Source organism: Prenolepis imparis, unplaced genomic scaffold (genome assembly GCF_030444845.1).
Source record: "Prenolepis imparis isolate NDT839.2.m4 unplaced genomic scaffold, iyPreImpa1.0 SCAF_10, whole genome shotgun sequence".
NCBI lineage: Eukaryota > Metazoa > Arthropoda > Insecta > Hymenoptera > Formicidae > Prenolepis > Prenolepis imparis.
The window spans coordinates 3,095,431-3,112,293 of NW_028141168.1; the positions used below are offsets into that span (position 1 = coordinate 3,095,431).

At 31.2% G+C, this 16,863-nt stretch overlaps 2 protein-coding genes across 5 annotated transcripts in view; both read left to right on the top strand.

Annotated features, from left to right (window-relative positions):
* Positions 1-224: 224 nt before the first annotated feature.
* The window catches only part of LOC145941433 (solute carrier family 2, facilitated glucose transporter member 8-like), a 30,855-nt gene continuing 14,216 nt past the window's right edge, over positions 225-16,863 (top strand). Inside the window, exons 1-2 of the mRNA XM_083047548.1 lie at positions 225-259; positions 1,024-1,303. Of these exons, the coding sequence (XP_082903674.1) occupies positions 225-259; positions 1,024-1,303 (315 nt within the window). The remainder of the gene's footprint in view (positions 260-1,023; positions 1,304-16,863) is intronic.
* LOC145941646 (uncharacterized) lies at positions 1,516-8,477 on the top strand. 4 transcript variants are annotated; one of them, XM_083047842.1, is made up of 9 exons: positions 1,516-2,139; positions 2,231-2,320; positions 5,817-6,029; positions 6,232-6,462; positions 6,577-6,729; positions 6,807-6,959; positions 7,207-7,427; positions 7,831-7,990; positions 8,173-8,473. In XM_083047842.1, exons 3-9 carry the CDS (start codon positions 5,822-5,824, stop codon positions 8,286-8,288), a joined length of 1,242 nt encoding a protein of 413 aa, XP_082903968.1. In that variant the 5' UTR covers positions 1,516-2,139; positions 2,231-2,320; positions 5,817-5,821; the 3' UTR covers positions 8,289-8,473. The 4 variants fall into 4 exon arrangements, with proteins under 4 accessions (XP_082903968.1, XP_082903967.1, XP_082903969.1 ...); XM_083047841.1 differs by having other exon boundaries at positions 2,231-2,388; positions 8,173-8,472; XM_083047843.1 differs by lacking the exons at positions 1,516-2,139; positions 2,231-2,320 and having other exon boundaries at positions 2,836-6,029; positions 7,210-7,427; positions 8,173-8,477.

A 16,863-nucleotide genomic window follows, 5' to 3' on the forward strand; every position in this document is an offset into this window, starting at 1 on the left:
TCTTTCGTATCAAGATTGCATAAAAGTCTTTTAAATTTGCATTCCATTCGATCAAAATTGTGAAATTTACAATATATACAAATTATTCAAAGCTTCAGATAAGACTGATATGGTGCTATTATCTAAATTGTCTAGACAATTTTAAAATTCCATTACCAGCTGTTTGTTGAAAACTCATTTTAGATCATTTAATGTTCGCACGTGGAAGCGATTGTGCTGTAAAAATGAAAAAGTTATATCTTGCTGCTATAGCTGGTACGTATAAGTATTCATTGAGGAATATACATAGAAATAAATTTTTCGGTGTTGCATGCAAATATTCACATTATTATTCTATAATTACGTAAAATTTCTAATAATTTATATATATAAACTGTTTATTCTATTAAAATTTTTAAAAATAACACGTTTAAAGCTAGATATATTATATGCAATTGTCATTGTCATGTATCATCAAATATATTTATACAGTTTTTAATAATGTCAATGATTTTGTAACAGTCAGTGTTTTCGAGATCGATATCAAATTTGATGCTACATTGATGTGACAGTGATGTTATATACGTATATAATAGTATATTTAGTTTAATTCATATTATTTTTGTTTAGATCTCTTAATTTATCCTGTATAATTTTATAGCATTTATACTTATATTATTACTTAGTTTCTTATTCTATTTAGTATCCTAATTATTTATTAAGTTATTATATATGTACATATATAGCCCATTATGTATTCTGCTTCCTTTTTTTAATTACTTAGGATACTTAAATGCAACTTTTACTTTTTAAATGAACATGTTTCTAAATAGCTGCATACAAAATTATGTTAGAAATTAAGAGAATTATGTTAGAATTAAAAATATTTATAATTAATAATATATAATATTATATATTATAATATTTATATAGAAGAACATCTTCTTTTACAAAATTGACATTAATTAATGTTATTTTAAAAGGAAATCTCTTGAAATCTACTCAAAATACATTAATAATAAATATAAATATTTTACCTGAAAGGGGGGGGGGGAATTTGGGCATTCTGTCATGCGGCCAATTTTTTGGTTGGTCATCGCCATCCTTGTCTATATTGATGCAAGGAAAAGATGAAACATATCCTGTGCGTTTGACTCCGAATGAAGCTTCTTGGGTGGCATATTTACTTACATTCGGTTCAGCCGTAGGTAGCATTATTTGTGCACTCATCGTGAATGTCTTTGGCAGAAAAAGGACTATGTTATTTGCGACTGTGCCCTCGATAATCAGCTGGTTGATGATAATTTTTGCAACATCATTAACAGTAAGTATATTGAAATATTTTCTAGAAAATAATTAACCGCATGTGCATTCTGAGATTAAAAATTAAAATTTGCAAGATTTTAATATTATAGTTCTGATTTTTGTTACTTTGAATTTGGCTAAAAATATCTGCTCGGATTGTGTGTGTGTGTGTGTGTGTGTACACTGCGGCGCTTGTCAATGCAATGACACTTCCCAGCAAACACATATTATAACAGTTATATAACATTGGAGTCAAAAATTAAAATAACAACGTTATATTTTTATTATATAATTGTTATGTATTATCTATTTATTATTGCTATATAACATACTAGCAAACGCATATATTATAACAGTTATATAACATTGAAACAAAAAATTAATATAACAGCTGTTATATATTTATTACATAAATTTATATATCATCTGTTTGCCGTTGCTATATAATATATTAGTAAATACCTATTATAACAGTTATATAACATTAGAATAAAAAATTAAAATAACAGCTGTTACATAATATTTATTATATAAAGTATATAACTCGTTTACTGTGTTGTTATATAATGTGTACGAAAAATAGTTATATGTTTCTTCATTTGCGTGTTTTGTGCAATGCTGCTAAATTTCGCGGTTTTTGTATACACACGGTCTTTTCCCGCGTGCTAAATGCATAATGTGGTGACAATGAAAAACCAATGTTAAAGTAGCGCTGGTGTCAAAGTGATACGTGATCGCCTCTCTAATAAAATATGATTTATGGTTGATTTATTGTTGGCGGGAAAGCCGGCAAAAAATATTGTGCTGTGCCTTCGTGTTGCAAAAGATTCACTTTCTTTACATAAACCAAAGACTGTAAGTATATTTAAAGTACTTATTATAAGACTGTTATATATTTTATATAACTGCGATGTTCGTCATTCCTCTAATATGCTTTTTCTTACAGAGATTAAAACTCTCTCCATTGAAAGATTTGATCGCCACATCTCGAGAGACCCTGAGCTATTGCTATTCGATCATCTGTAATTCGTTCATCGTAAGTACACAATTATTGTGGGTGAGCTGTGGAATGCTGGATTTTATATATTGAAGAAGGCGGAAAGTGTAAATATACAATTATTAATATTGCAAAATTTTTTAGGTTATATAGCGATATAGTTTATATATAGCCATATAAAAATATTGTAATCTGTACGCTATATATATATATATATTGTATGTCTTATTTCATAATTATTATTTGCATATTATATGTTCTTTATTAATATTATATACTTAATAGATTCAATCAGTAAATATTTTATTCATCATCAGACATTTGTGAAGTGTCATCGAAGCATCAATTTTTATGGTTTTCATATATTTTACAATAAGTCATTGTCAATAAGTGTATTAATTTTTTAAAACTGCTCTTTAAGATATTTTGCATATACAGTTTATATATATATCGCATATTTTATTTAATTTTTAATATGCTTATTGCCATATTATCTATTCGCATTTTGTTTCAGATTAATTTGATTATTTGTATGTAAAGTTTACTTGTATTTTATTAATATTTGCATATGATTTTGTATCTTATATAGTTAACTAAGATTTATTAATTTTCAAATTTTATATTTTATTATTTTTTTCTAACTACTATAACTTAATTTTTTAAATTTGTTCTAATTTAAATAATCGATCAAAATTATCAACATGCCAAAAACATATCACCATTTATCAAAAAGACGTAAAAATCAATTGATTTCATGTCATATGTCACAATTACATAAAATTACAACTATAACATCAAATGTTTCCAAAAAACATTTTAAAATTAATTCTAATATTTGTAACTCTAACTCAGCTTGTAACTCTAACTCAGAGAATACATTTTCAAATGAAACTAATACTCTTCTCAGTGATAACATTTTCGATGCATCTAATAATATCTTTAATCCATCAATGGATAATAGTTTTTCAGCATCTAATAGTTTTGACATTCCTATTGCATCAGATCAAGATAGTTCTTCATTGTCTAATTTTTCTTCCAAATCAATTGATTTTAATAATGAAATCTCGGTACAAAATGTACAAAACTTAAGTTTACAAGAAGATTTGCAAATCTTAGTTTCAAAGCATTGTATTCCTCAAGGTACTGTAGATCAACTTCTTTTTATTTTGCGGAAACATGGTCATAATGATTTACCTGAAACGTGTAGAACTTTAATGAAAACACCACGTAATACTTTTCAAAATATATCTGCTGTTAGTGGTGGAAGATACATTCATTTTGGATTAGCTTCGGGAATAAAATACTCTATATCAAAATATTGTAAAATTATGCCTCGTGAAATAAAAATAAATATTAATATCGATGGTCTACCTTTAAGTAAAAGTTCAAGTAGCCAGTTTTGGCCTATTCTCGCATCAATTGAAATTAAAGATCTTTATACCGAGCCTTTTGCAGTTGGGATATTTCACGGAATGTCCAAACCGAATAATGTAAATGATTTTCTTCGTCCTTTTGTTAATGAAGCACAAATTGTTTTTCGAGATGGTATATTATTAGATAATAATTTCCATTGTAAAATCATATTGAATGCAATTTTATGCGATGCTCCTGCAAAATCATTAATCACATGTACCAAAGGTCACACAGGTTATTTTTCATGTTCAAAATGTTTTCAAGAAGGTGATTTTGTATGTAATCGAGTTGTCTTTCCGGAAATTAATTGCACATTAAGAACAAATGAATCATTTCGTACTCGTAGTCAAGAGGAGCATCATATAGGTGATTCAATTTTAGAAAATCTCCCTATAGATATGATTTCACAAATTCCTTTAGATTACATGCACCTTGTTTGTTTAGGATCGAGGCGTTTATTACAATTTTATGTCAGGGGTAAAAAAGGTGTAAGATTATCCAAAGTTGCAATTGATTCCATTAATAAACATCTACTTGACACAAGAAAATGTATAACTAAAGAATTTTCGAGAATGCCAAAAAGTTTATTATATATTGATAGTTGGAAAGCTACGGAAGTTCGCCTTTTTTTACTTTATTTGGGTTTAGTTTTGTTAAAGCCATTTTTGTCTAAAGACTATTATAATCATTTTTTATCACTAAGTATAGCTATTCGTATATTTGCAGATCCAAAAAAATGTTTAATTCTTAACGATTTCGCACATTCCTTGATAACCTGGTTTATTTCAAACTATAGAAATGCTTTTGGACTGGAATATCTTTCACATAATATTCATAATTTAGAACATCTTGCAAATGATGTCAAAACTTTTGGATGTTTAGATGCTTTTAGTTGTTTTAAATTTGAGAATCACATGCAAAAAATTAAAAAGCGAATAAAAAATTGTGGCAAACCATTAGAGGAATATTCTAATCGAATTTTCGAATTAAATCAACTTCCATTAGAAAAATCATATTTAAAGTCATATCCTATTATTCATATTAAAAAGACAATTCAAAACACTAATGATATATCTCATTTAGAGTTCAATGGCTTCAATATTTTTACAAAAGAAAATGAAAACTGTTGTTTGTTGAACGATAATTCTTTGGCATTTATTTTAGAAATAATTTTAGATAGTAATGATGTTCCATACATAAATGTAAAGCGAATTTTATATACCGAACCATTTTTTAACACTCCATGTGATTCTAAAGAACTACTGGGTATACAAACTTTTTTGGAAACAAGTCCTTTTAACATAGAAAAATTGCCGGCAACAAACATAAAAACAAAATGTTTGAAATTAAAACATCTTGAGTTGCAAAACACATTTGTTATAATTCCACTTTTGCATGCATGTACCTAATTATTCTTATTTTGATTTTTTCTTTTAAAGAATTATTCTCATCTTGCAGTAATGTTCTTTTTAACAGCTTTATCATTACCAAGATTAAATATCTTAGTGTTTTTTTTTTAAAGAATGATGAGATAATACTGCAGGTTTTTTATGACTATTGATTTTCATATATTGCTATGTATTGCTGTGGTTGGTTTTAGCTTTAAGTTGTTTAAAATATTAAATAAATACTTTGATATTACCTATAATTAAGATTATTTTGTACCACGCCTTTTTTCACGGACAATACTTTCGTTCTAGAAATTGCACTTCTTGCAATTTCTTCTTGTGTCGGCGCGATCTTTGTTCATCGCGCAGGATTCTGTAAATATATATTTACAGAATCCTGCTTATAGTGCTGTTTTTTTTGTGCATATCAAATCGTCGATTTCTTTGTGTCGTCAATCTGTGTGCCTACCTGACTCCATAGTGCGCGCGTTACCGCTGTTACTACTATTTAAAGATTCCGAACAATTATAAAAAGTGTATAGTGTTTTTTGTAAAAACATTTATAACAAACTTTATATTCTACAAAGAATAATAGCTATGTACATATATACATATATTAATAGAATGTAGTGTCAAACTCACACACATCCTCGATACCCATCGTTCTACCTGAACATTACGGGTGGTGTGCGAATTATAAGAAACTCTGTATTCTGCATATATATTTTTTTCAGAGAAAATGTCCGAAACAAAATTGTACGCAATTGTACAATTTTTAGCTGATGAATCTTTCTCAGAGATTCCAACAAATTGGATTCAACGAAATAATGATGGCTTTATTTGTTGGTGGCCTAATACAAAGAATATCAGTTCGCTTATTAAAAATCGAGCTGAACCGGATAAAAAATTATGGTCAAGATTTGATATAACGGTGATAAAATATTGTTGTAAGTTATAATTTTATGAATACTATATTTTAATTATAATATTTTCATTATTTTAATTTTTTAACGTGTAAATGCATATTTTATTTATATTTTGTGTCAAAAATTAATTTATTATAATTACTATATATTATTACGGATGTTATTGTTATTGTTATTATATTTATATGTACATATGTATTTATTATTATTATTATTTGGGTAGCGTCACTTGCATCTGCCCGCAAATCAGCTGCAGATGCTCAGTATGGTACGACTGATAAAGAAAAATGTGGCCGAGGGCAAAGAAAATTAAAGAAAAATGAATATTATTTTTCTGAGAACGATGAAAATGATTATACTGACGATTCGAATGATGAAGAAAGAAACGCGTGTGATGATGATGAAGAAAATTACGATAACGAAAAAAACAAATCGGTTAAACACTTGAAACAGAGTAAATTTTAACATTTACTTTGAATTAAATGTTTTTATATAATTGCTGAATATTTGAGATGCATATTTATTTTTGTTTGTTGTTATTTTTCTTATTATTTTATTTTGTTTGCAGATATTAATCGACCTGTTTTTAATTCTATTCCTGAATACAATTCTCAGCAAAAAGATAATTGTTGCCAATCTATCAATACTTCCAGTACTGATAAAAATTCAAATTGTTTTGTTTCCAAAAATACTGATAATGAAATTTCAGTATCACGCACAAGTAAGTTTATATATCTTACAATTTCTATGAATATAATAAAATGTAAATATTAAATAACCAACAATTGTAATCTGTAGATAACAACAAATGCAGTTCTAATGAAAAAACAAAAAAAATTACATATTCTGATAAGTCCGCATCACCCTCTGGTATAATGGATATTGAGAGTATTCCTATCTTAGAACTTCCAGAAATACAAGATATTTATAAAATTCTAGAACGGATAGAAAGTAAGTTATGACAATTATATCTGCAATGTATTATATGTACAATTTTAAGAATTTATTAAATATTTAATACTCATATATTTAATACTCTAATATACTTAATATTTAATACTAACACTGTGCGTGTGTGTCAATTATATGGATGATGTTTGCAATTATAAAAATATACAGAAATATATATACATACATATATATATATATATATATATATATATATATATACACGCTATACGTTTCTTTTTAATTGTAGCAGGTTTAGATAAAGTTATACGTGCAAACGTTGCTACCAATTTCGAGCTAAAAAGTATCTCGAGAAGATTAAGTACATTGGAGTCTGGTCAACGTAATGATGCAGAATTGACAGAAAATGATATGGTAATGATAATGCCCTTATTGCCACTACAAACAGTTGAATCTATAAAAGAATTCGAAAATTTAATTATATCAAACGAAGTTGCTGCATCGCAATTTGTAAGTTATTTTTCATTTGCAATTATTTCTACATCTGTATAGAGATCTATCTATACCATTTACTATATCATTTCCATCTATATCATTTCTATACTAAAAAGAATCCATATAGAAAAATGAATAAGTTGGATTATAGAACATTAAAGTGAATGCAATTACCCATTGAATAAGAATCGTTAATTTTTTTAAAAGAAATAGTAAAGAGAATTAATTCATATGTATTATGTAAAACTTTTCATTTTTTTAAATATAGAATTATTTTTATAACCTTTTTTATATGCAGTTTTTATACATTTTTCAATAAACATTATTAACTACTTTCTTTTTCTAAATTTATAGTATAGTTGATATGATATTATCTCTATATTATATATTATTTACATAAATTTATTGTTAATTTCAGAAAAAATTGATCCTAAAAATTGGAGGCACCACTCCACGAAATAGCATTCATCGTACTTTAGAACGAATAATCAGCAATAAATGCGCAATAAACTGTTCCTGGAAAGGCGTTCGATTAAATTATAAAATAAACAATTTAACATTTATTAAGAATATACGTGGTAAATATTTGAAAATTATATTTAACTATTTTTTAAAATTCTTTTTCAATTCTGTTTAGATTACACAAACGTACATTTTTTTTATTAGATACTATTTAATTATTAAATATAATTTTCCTTTCATATACATGCGTATATGAAATTGTGTCAGTATATTAATTAAATTTTAACTTATTTTACAGATATTATATGCTCTGTACATTCAGGTTTAACTGAATCCGAATTCGATATAACTGCTGCGGAATGGTTCAGGTTTGCAAAGCAACGAGCAATACGAGAAGAAAAAAAAAATCTATAATACATGGTGCTATTTACATTTAATATACTCACACACGTTAAACACACATTAAATTGTTTTAGTTTAAAAATTCATTTATATATCTTAATTATTTGTGATATCATAAATATGTTTTTGTTTCGTTATTTTCTTATAATATATATATAGAAAGTTTACACATATATGTTATATATTTTCATTCAGAAATTTAATTTATATTTTAAATAGTTTATATACGTATATATAATTATATCATTTATGATAAGAATAAAAGTTTCTGTGGACGTATATTATAAGAGAATACACATAAAATTGAGTGATTTTAATAATAACCATATGATAATTAGAAAAATAATATATAATTTTTAAGTTTTATTATTTCGTTTACGAAAATTATAAAGTTATAATGTCTAAATAAAATTAATGATCTATATATATATCATATATAATAATCTATATCTTATCTATATATAATTAATAACCTCTATATATCTATATTATGTATATATTATATATATAATAATCTTATTATATATATATATTATATATATAATAATCACTTTTAAAGCTTCAAAAACAATATAAAAAATTAAGTTTAATATATGTATTAATGCATTAAGTTTAATAAAAATCAATTAAATGATATTTTTAATCTTTTATTAATACATAATCTTTTTATAAAATTATTAACAAAGCTTAAAAAGTGATTATGAGGAAAGATTGTTATAAAGATTATTTTACACACACACACACGCACGCACGCACGCACACACACAGCACGCATCTCTCAAAAAGAAAAATTATAGTTGCTCAACAATTTAATAAATTTTTTTGTTGTATAATATAATATAAACATATGTATATAGTGCACGATGTCAATATATTAGCTTTTCTGAAAAATTTGCATGTTTTAAAAAATGTAAATTTATAAGTTTTATGTTGACATCGTGTCATTATGTTTATATTCATATTATTCATCAAAAAAATTTATACAAAATTATTGAGTTACTACGATTTTTTGTTGAGAGATGTGTGTTGTGTGTGTATGTGTATATACATTTAATTGTAACAATTATATAATTAATACATTAAGAACACATAACATACATTAAGTTGTTATATAAATATTACATGTATATTCAAAAACATTTGAAAATTAGATGTGACATTCATATAACAATTATATAAATATTGAACCAGTAATCTTAATATGTTATATCTTAATTATATTATAGTTATGTTCTTAATGTAACACAATAATATTACATTATATAATTGTTACAATTAAATGTATAACTATTATATAACATTGTTGCTTCCTTGAGTGGGAAATTACAAGGAATGAGAGTATTACATGTTGCAATACTGTTATATTACTTGTTATATTTTGTTACATTGAGTTATGTAACCGTTATAATATAGTTATAAAATGTGTTTGCTGGGTTATTCTTGATTTTCTTGTTTGAATATGACACACACACTTACACGTCAGTTCTAGTTTATGTTTTGACCCAATGAGAAATAATCAGTTAAAAAGACGTCGAATCAATGACTTTTCAATCAAAAAGATCGATTGATGTAGACGTCTAAAATTTGGTCGATTAGACGTTTTTATGTCCTTCAAATTTAACCTTTTTAAGACGTTTATGAAATCGTTTATAAGACGTTTTAAGATCGTTTGTGTAACGTTCAAGAAACGTTTAAAAGATGTCTATTAGTAGCTCATTAGACTTATTTTAGACGTTTATTTCGATAAGATAAAATATTAAAGTTTAAAATACACTCGGCAAGGGAAGAATGCCTTAACAAATAAATTTACGTGTATATCGATATTATGTGTAACAAATAAATTTACGTGTATATCGATATTATGTGTACATAAATTCATTTATTAAGACATTTCTCTGATGTCGAGTGTACCTTAAAATTTAATATTCTAAATTTTACATTTTATTGTACAAAATACGAGATAAAATGAATAAATTAAAAGCATGATTTTAAGAAATAAGTTTAATAAAATAGAATTTATGACAATACATATATATATTACTAAACATATATATATATATATATTGTGACGTGGTCGTCACAACGCGCGTTCACCCCAACCTAATCGCAGGGCAAACAGCCGAGCGGTCACGCCAATCGCGAGAGCGAGAGAGAGAGAGAGAGAGAGAGAGAGAGAGAGAGAGAGAGAGAGAGAGAGAGAGAGAGAGAGAGAGAGAGAAACCGGAAATCCCAGAGAGACTGAGCGAAGCATAATTAATTAATATTAATTCGCGTGTATTTTTAATTTATTTTCGGGAGCCTGACCGAGAGAGAAATTGTCGCCGGAGAGAGAGAGGGGGGGGGAGAGAGAGAGAGAGAGAGAGAGAGAGAGAGAGAGAGAGAGAGAGAGAGAGAGAGAGAGAGAGAGAGAGAGAGAGAGAGAGAGAGAGAGAGAGAGAGAGAGAGAGAGAGAGAGAGAGAGAGAGAGAGAGGTATTGTCGTCGCAGAAGAGAGAAAGCCGCAGTTCGACAGATTAGCGAGACGAAAACACAGCCGAAAACAATAAGACCTGACCTTCCTGACAATGTTGAAGGAAGCAAATACAGCACGTCATACAGGAATTCGGCCTTGGCGATCTATCGGCAGGAGATCCAGTGAAGCGTCCGACAACAGGCGCAGGAAGGGCCCGAGACCGGGAGGATAAATTCCCACCCGTGGGTTACCGCCCTGCTGGATATTGGACACAAGGCCACGGCATGGAGGCTCGCGGCGCGATGTCGCGAGGGCCTCGAAATCATGCGCAAATACCGCGCGGATAAATATTTTTTGTCATTATCGCGAGGAGTGCTGTTAACCCCCGTACGGCCTTGCTAATCTCGCGCGGCGACAGTAGACGGCACGCCACCGTAATTGGTTATCGCGTACGCACCCCGCGTCCGCAGGATTGAGCCAGCAGTCGATTTCGGGCTGATAGATCCGGCAGATTGGTGCGACCGCTCAGCTTGATTAGACGTGTGGCGATCAAAGATCGATTTTGGGCCATAGAGACGAACTCGAGAGGGACCAAGACGAAGGGAAAAGTTCCGGTGAGGCTACCCTATCGTAAGCGTATCTAATTATCACATCCGTAAAGTTGTGAATCCGAGTCTCGGCCGTTCTGACGCGATTGTCTCGTTTAGTGAAATTTTGTCGCGTGGGTTCTGCTCTTTTTCGGGAAAATACTTGGTGTAAGAGCGATCGACGTCAAGTGGCGAGTACTGTTGCGAATTCGGGCCCGTGGATAATATTAACGCGAAATCATTGTCTCTCTGGGATTCGGTCATATATGTCGCGTCTCATATTACCAGGTTGTCGCGTCTTTCTTTAATATTACTTCTGTTATCGCGTATGATTGTCTGTTCTCGTTGTTGTATGAGTTATCCAGCTATGTCCGGACGTCGTTCTTGTGTTAACCTCATCGCGGAAGAATCCTAAATTAATAGAGTGAGAGCGCCGTTTGCGACCACCGGCGAGCGGGTAAGAGAGAGAGTACGAGCGAGAAAGCGAGTGCAATCAAGCGCGCGAGTGAGAGAGAAAAAGCGCGGGGAAATTCTGGCGCCCGCGATTCACCTGTGAATTTCGTCTGTCGGATCGCGAAAAATATATTGTTCCAGATATTGTATCACTCTCCAGTCTCGTCGCCGATCCGAACTTCCTATTGTTCGCGATCTAAGAGTCAGTTTGATAATGTCTATCTGTATTGTCGCGGTTATTCTCTCGTATTCTTCTATGCTATCGATGTGCGTATCGCGGATTTAAGCTGGTCGTGAATATAATTCTGTGGTCAATCGTTCGAAGTATTTTCTTTTGTATAGAATTTTGGTTTACTATGTCTCATATATTATCTTCTGTCTTTATGTTCTTTTCTTTATTATTATTATAGTTTTCCATTATATTGCATTATTATTATCGGCTACAATTATATTTTGTTATATTCAATTTTTCTCTATTATCTTTTGTTATATTAAATCTACTCTCTTATTATAATCCGCTATTATATTTTTCTTTTATACACTCACTCCAAAAAAAACGGTACACTTAAAATTTGGGAAAAAATTATCAACTTTCAAATGACAATAACTTCGTAAATAATAAAGATAGAAAGGTTTATAAAAAACGAAAATGAAGCTTGGAATCTCTACTTTAAGAATCTATTCATTTCAATGTTGCGAGATTAATTTATTGAGAATGGCGGATGACAAAACAAGAGCATGCAAAATTGAAAAACAATGGTCCGAGTTTGCCACGGCACATGGCGTGAGTCAAATGTCGTAACTTAATGGGATAAAAAGCATATGATAGTACAAAGTCTCCTCTTTAAAATGCTTTTTTAATCATCTCGATACGATGATTTTTCGTTGAGATATTCACATTTGAATAAAAAGGCAACTTTTTACTTTAAATGCAAATAACTCTGCGAAAAATCATCGTATCGAGATGATTAAAAAAGCATTTTAAAGAGGAGACTCTGTACTATCATATGCTTTCTATCCCATTAAGTTACGACATTTGACTCACGCCATGTGCCGTGGCGACTCGGACCATTATTTTTCAATTTTGCATACTCTCGTTTTGTCATCCGCCATTTTCAATAAATTAATCTCGCAACATTAAAATGAATAGATTCTTAAAGTAGAGATTCCAAGCTTCATTTTTGTTTTTTATAAAACTTTCTATCTTATTATTTACGAAATTATTGTCATTTGAAATTTGATAATTTTTTCCCAAATTTTAAGTGTACCGCTTTTTTTTGGAGTGTATTTATTTCTATTACTTTTGTTTATAATAAAATTCATTATTTTTATTTGTTCAATTAAATCGCATACTGCTTTTTTTCGTACTGTTAAATTAAACGCCTGTGTCGTCATTTCTGTGTTCATCATATTTTCGTTAGAGTACTTTCGGCAACCACACCCTGCCTTTAGGCGAGCTAGTCAGCCCGCAGCGGGATTCCCGGCCTAGATTTTGCGTTTGTCTCGCGATTTGTGGATTGACGCGGGAAAGACCGCGTCTGGCGGCCAAAACTTTCGCGGATATCACGGCTGGCGTTCTGCTGCGGCACGCGCGGAGCGACCAAGATCTTAGTTCCCGCCGCGTGAATAATTAAAACCCCTGTGTTTTGCTGATGGCCACGCTCCGTTCTTCCGGCTTGTCGCGCGAGCCGGAACAAAAAGTTGTCACAATATATATATATATATATATATATATATATATATATAAACAAAAAATTATATAAGGCTCATTCAAATTTAAATATAATAATAAGAGGCAGTAAGAGCCAGCATAAGTTGGTAAGGCGCAATACAATTTATTTGACGATATACATCAAAATAAGAAATAAAAGAAAATATAAAAATACATAAAAAATTACGATAAGAATTAAGCGTACGTTTCGGCCCTTCTTTTGGCCATCTTCAGCGCATAAATAAAAATCTTAGGTAATGTGTAGTCGGAAGGTAAGGCGGTAATGCTAAATTAAACGTCAAAACGGACAGAAAAAACCTCCTCACGCACAAAAGTCGAACCTCCACATATTAATAATAGGGCATGTGTGTCCTGGAATCTCCATCCCCACTTGTCGGTTGGGAAGCCGGAAGTAAGGTGGAAAGACCAAAGTCCCATACTAAAGCCTGGCATGGTAAAGATATCTATAAAGAGGCGGACAAACGAGATGCCAGACGTATTAAAAGGCGGAAAGCACGTGCAAAAACGCGAGCAGAAGCAAATTAAGATAAAATAAGCACTTACAATTGAGAGTCTGGTCAATCCAACGGAGTCGCAAGTGTGCACAAAAATAATAAAACTGTGCATGAACGCAAAAACGGGTAAGCCGGCGACTCGCGAGAACAATCGTGTGCTTATACACACTCGTTCGCACACAAGTAAGCCGTATATATGTGTAATAAACGTAGGGACGGTCAAATAAATAACGTGTAACGGAATTGTATAAAAATAAAACAATAATGTTAGAAAAATAAGCGCTCACATGTAAAAACACAATAAATCAAGACGGTCATATAAACAACGTGTAACCATTGTATAAATGAAAAATATATAAAGTAAAAACATTACAAAAATTTTTGCACTCGCATGTAGAAACCGCAAAAAATAATAACTGATGAATCAAGCTGGTCAATAATTAAATACTCGGAAGTCTGTCCAACACACTCACATAGGCTTGGTGGAGGCCTTCTGTGTCTGTCTGCAGATTCAAACCGCACTTCTGTCTCTTTATGTGGAGCATCTCCGAAATTAACCGTTTATTCAGATACGGTTCGTTATCTAAAATCCTGACGTCACTCCACCTAAAATCGTGGTTAAAGCTAAGGCGATGGTCGGTGATGACAGAGTGCGTAGTAGTATTTCTACGTATGTGACGTGGCGACTGTCGTTGATTCGAGTTTGCAGTCTCCTGCAAGTCTGCCCCACGTATGATGCCTCACAATCGTTGCAATCAATCTTATAAACAACATTGTTGCATGACAAAGGCGGCAGGCGATCCTTATGTACTTTGATATAATGAGATAATTTATTCAGGCTACAATAAGATAAAGTGACGCCAAGATCCTTCACGACGCTTTTAAATTGTTCGGAAATAGAAGAGACAAAAGGAACGGTAAAAAATCTCCTGACCGACTCACCACCGTCACCATCAATAGCAACTTTCTTTCTTCTAGAATTTTCAAACAAAAACTTCAAGCGTTCATGTATGGTGCGAAAAATGAGGTTGAGAGGGGTAGTCATTGTCTAAGAGAATCTCAATTACAAAATAAAAATTTTTTTGGTGGAATTGGGGATGAGATAGTAAAAAGGCTCTGTCAATGAGACCGATAATCGTGCCCTCTTTTGGCAAAGCGGATGTTGTGAAAAAAAGTTTAAATATCTTCCTGAGAAAGTAGGTTTGTGATACCAGTCAAAAATTAAATCATTATTATTTACCATCAATTGTTATGTCCAAAAAATTAAGTCTCCCCTCGTCTCCAATTTCCATAGTAAACTGCAATCTGTGGTGAAACGAATTAAAAACATTCAAAGTGTGATTTAAGAAGCGTGAGGGAGCGGTCAATGCCAGATCGTCGACATATCTAAAATAAAAAGAAGGAGAAAATTTTAAGGACAAGAGTGCTCTCTCCTGCATAACGATGTCTGCAACTATGGGGGACAATGGTGACCCCATGGGCGTGCCGAAAGTTTGTTGGTAAATTATGCCGTTAAATGTAAAAAAAGTCGAATTTAAAACAAATTTAACAGCCGAGATAAAGTCTGCCATAGGGATAGTACACCCAGAAATATGCGCCCATCTCTTATGTATACTTTCAATAGCAAGCTCTGCCGGAATGTTGGTAAACAGAGAGGTCACGTCAAGAGGAAATTAAAACGAAGTCATCGTTAATATGTGTGTTAGAGAGCTTGTTTACTAAATCGTAACTGTTTTCAATATGACTGTTTGCTTTCGGGAAACAATTAAACATGATTTTATGCAGATAGAAAGCTAGATTATAAAGAGGGCTATTAATCAAGGACACGATGATCCTGAAAGGACAATTTTCTTTATGGATCTTAGGGAGTCCATAAGCCCTAGGTAAAACATCATCACTACAGTATAAATGTCTGTAAGTTGATGGTGAAATCAGGTCCCCTCTTTTTCCAGCCAGTGAGCAAATCTCGCAGGTTATTCACAAGTTTGTTAGTCGGATCTTTTTTTATAATATTATATGTATTTGTATCGTTTAACATGTCCTCCATACTAGCCAAATACCGATCTTTATTCAAAGCTACTGTGACATTCCCTTTGTCAGCTCTAGTAATAATGACGTCAGGATTGTTTTTTAAGAACCTGCTCGTGGTATAGCATAATTGCCTAATATTCACACCCGGCAAGCAAGACTGTCGAAAAGAAAAAAGTTTATTAATAATCGGTGCGGAGCGATTTCTAATGGTTGCCTGGGTGTTAATCGGAAGAAATCTCAAATTATTTTCCACGTTTTTTATGAAGTCCATTGTTATTTCTGCAGAGTTAGTAGTCGGTAGACTAAAATTATCTCCTAATTGGAGAAGTAATTGCACATCTCTCGGAATCGCGATAGAAGAAAGGTTCACAACCAACCCTCCTTAATGTTGGAAAAGGTAGGTCGTTCACTGAAGGAATTCCTTTACATTCCAACAACTCCCCTGATTTAAAACCGTCATTTTCCTTTGAGACCGATTTGGTGCCCTCCTGCTGAGGGTAGAGAATCTTATAGGATAAATATCAATCCGGATGACTTCAGTGAACGACCTACCTTTTCCAACATTAAGGAGGGTTGGTTTTATTATTTTGCACAGTTTTATTATTTTTGTGCACACTTGCGACTCCGTTGGATTGACCAGACTCTCAATTGTAAGTGCTTATTTTATCTTTGCTTCTGCTCGCGTTTTTGCACGTGCTTTCCGCCTTTTAATACGTCTGGCATCTCGTTTGTCCGCCTCTTTATAGATATCTTTACCATGCCAGGCTTTAGTATGGGACTTTGGTCTTTCCACCTTACTTCCGGCTTCCCAACAGTACTCTGCGTTGATACCACTGCTT

Bases quoted from the DNA above. Each gene is read 5' to 3' on its own strand.
- LOC145941646 (XM_083047842.1), top strand. From the start codon at position 5,822: ATGTCCGAAACAAAATTGTACGCAATTGTACAATTTTTAGCTGATGAA. The intron at 6,030-6,231 runs GTAAGTTATAAT...TTATTTGGGTAG, and splicing joins AACGGTGATAAAATATTGTT to CGTCACTTGCATCTGCCCGC. The intron at 6,463-6,576 runs GTAAATTTTAAC...TTTTGTTTGCAG, and splicing joins GGTTAAACACTTGAAACAGA to ATATTAATCGACCTGTTTTT.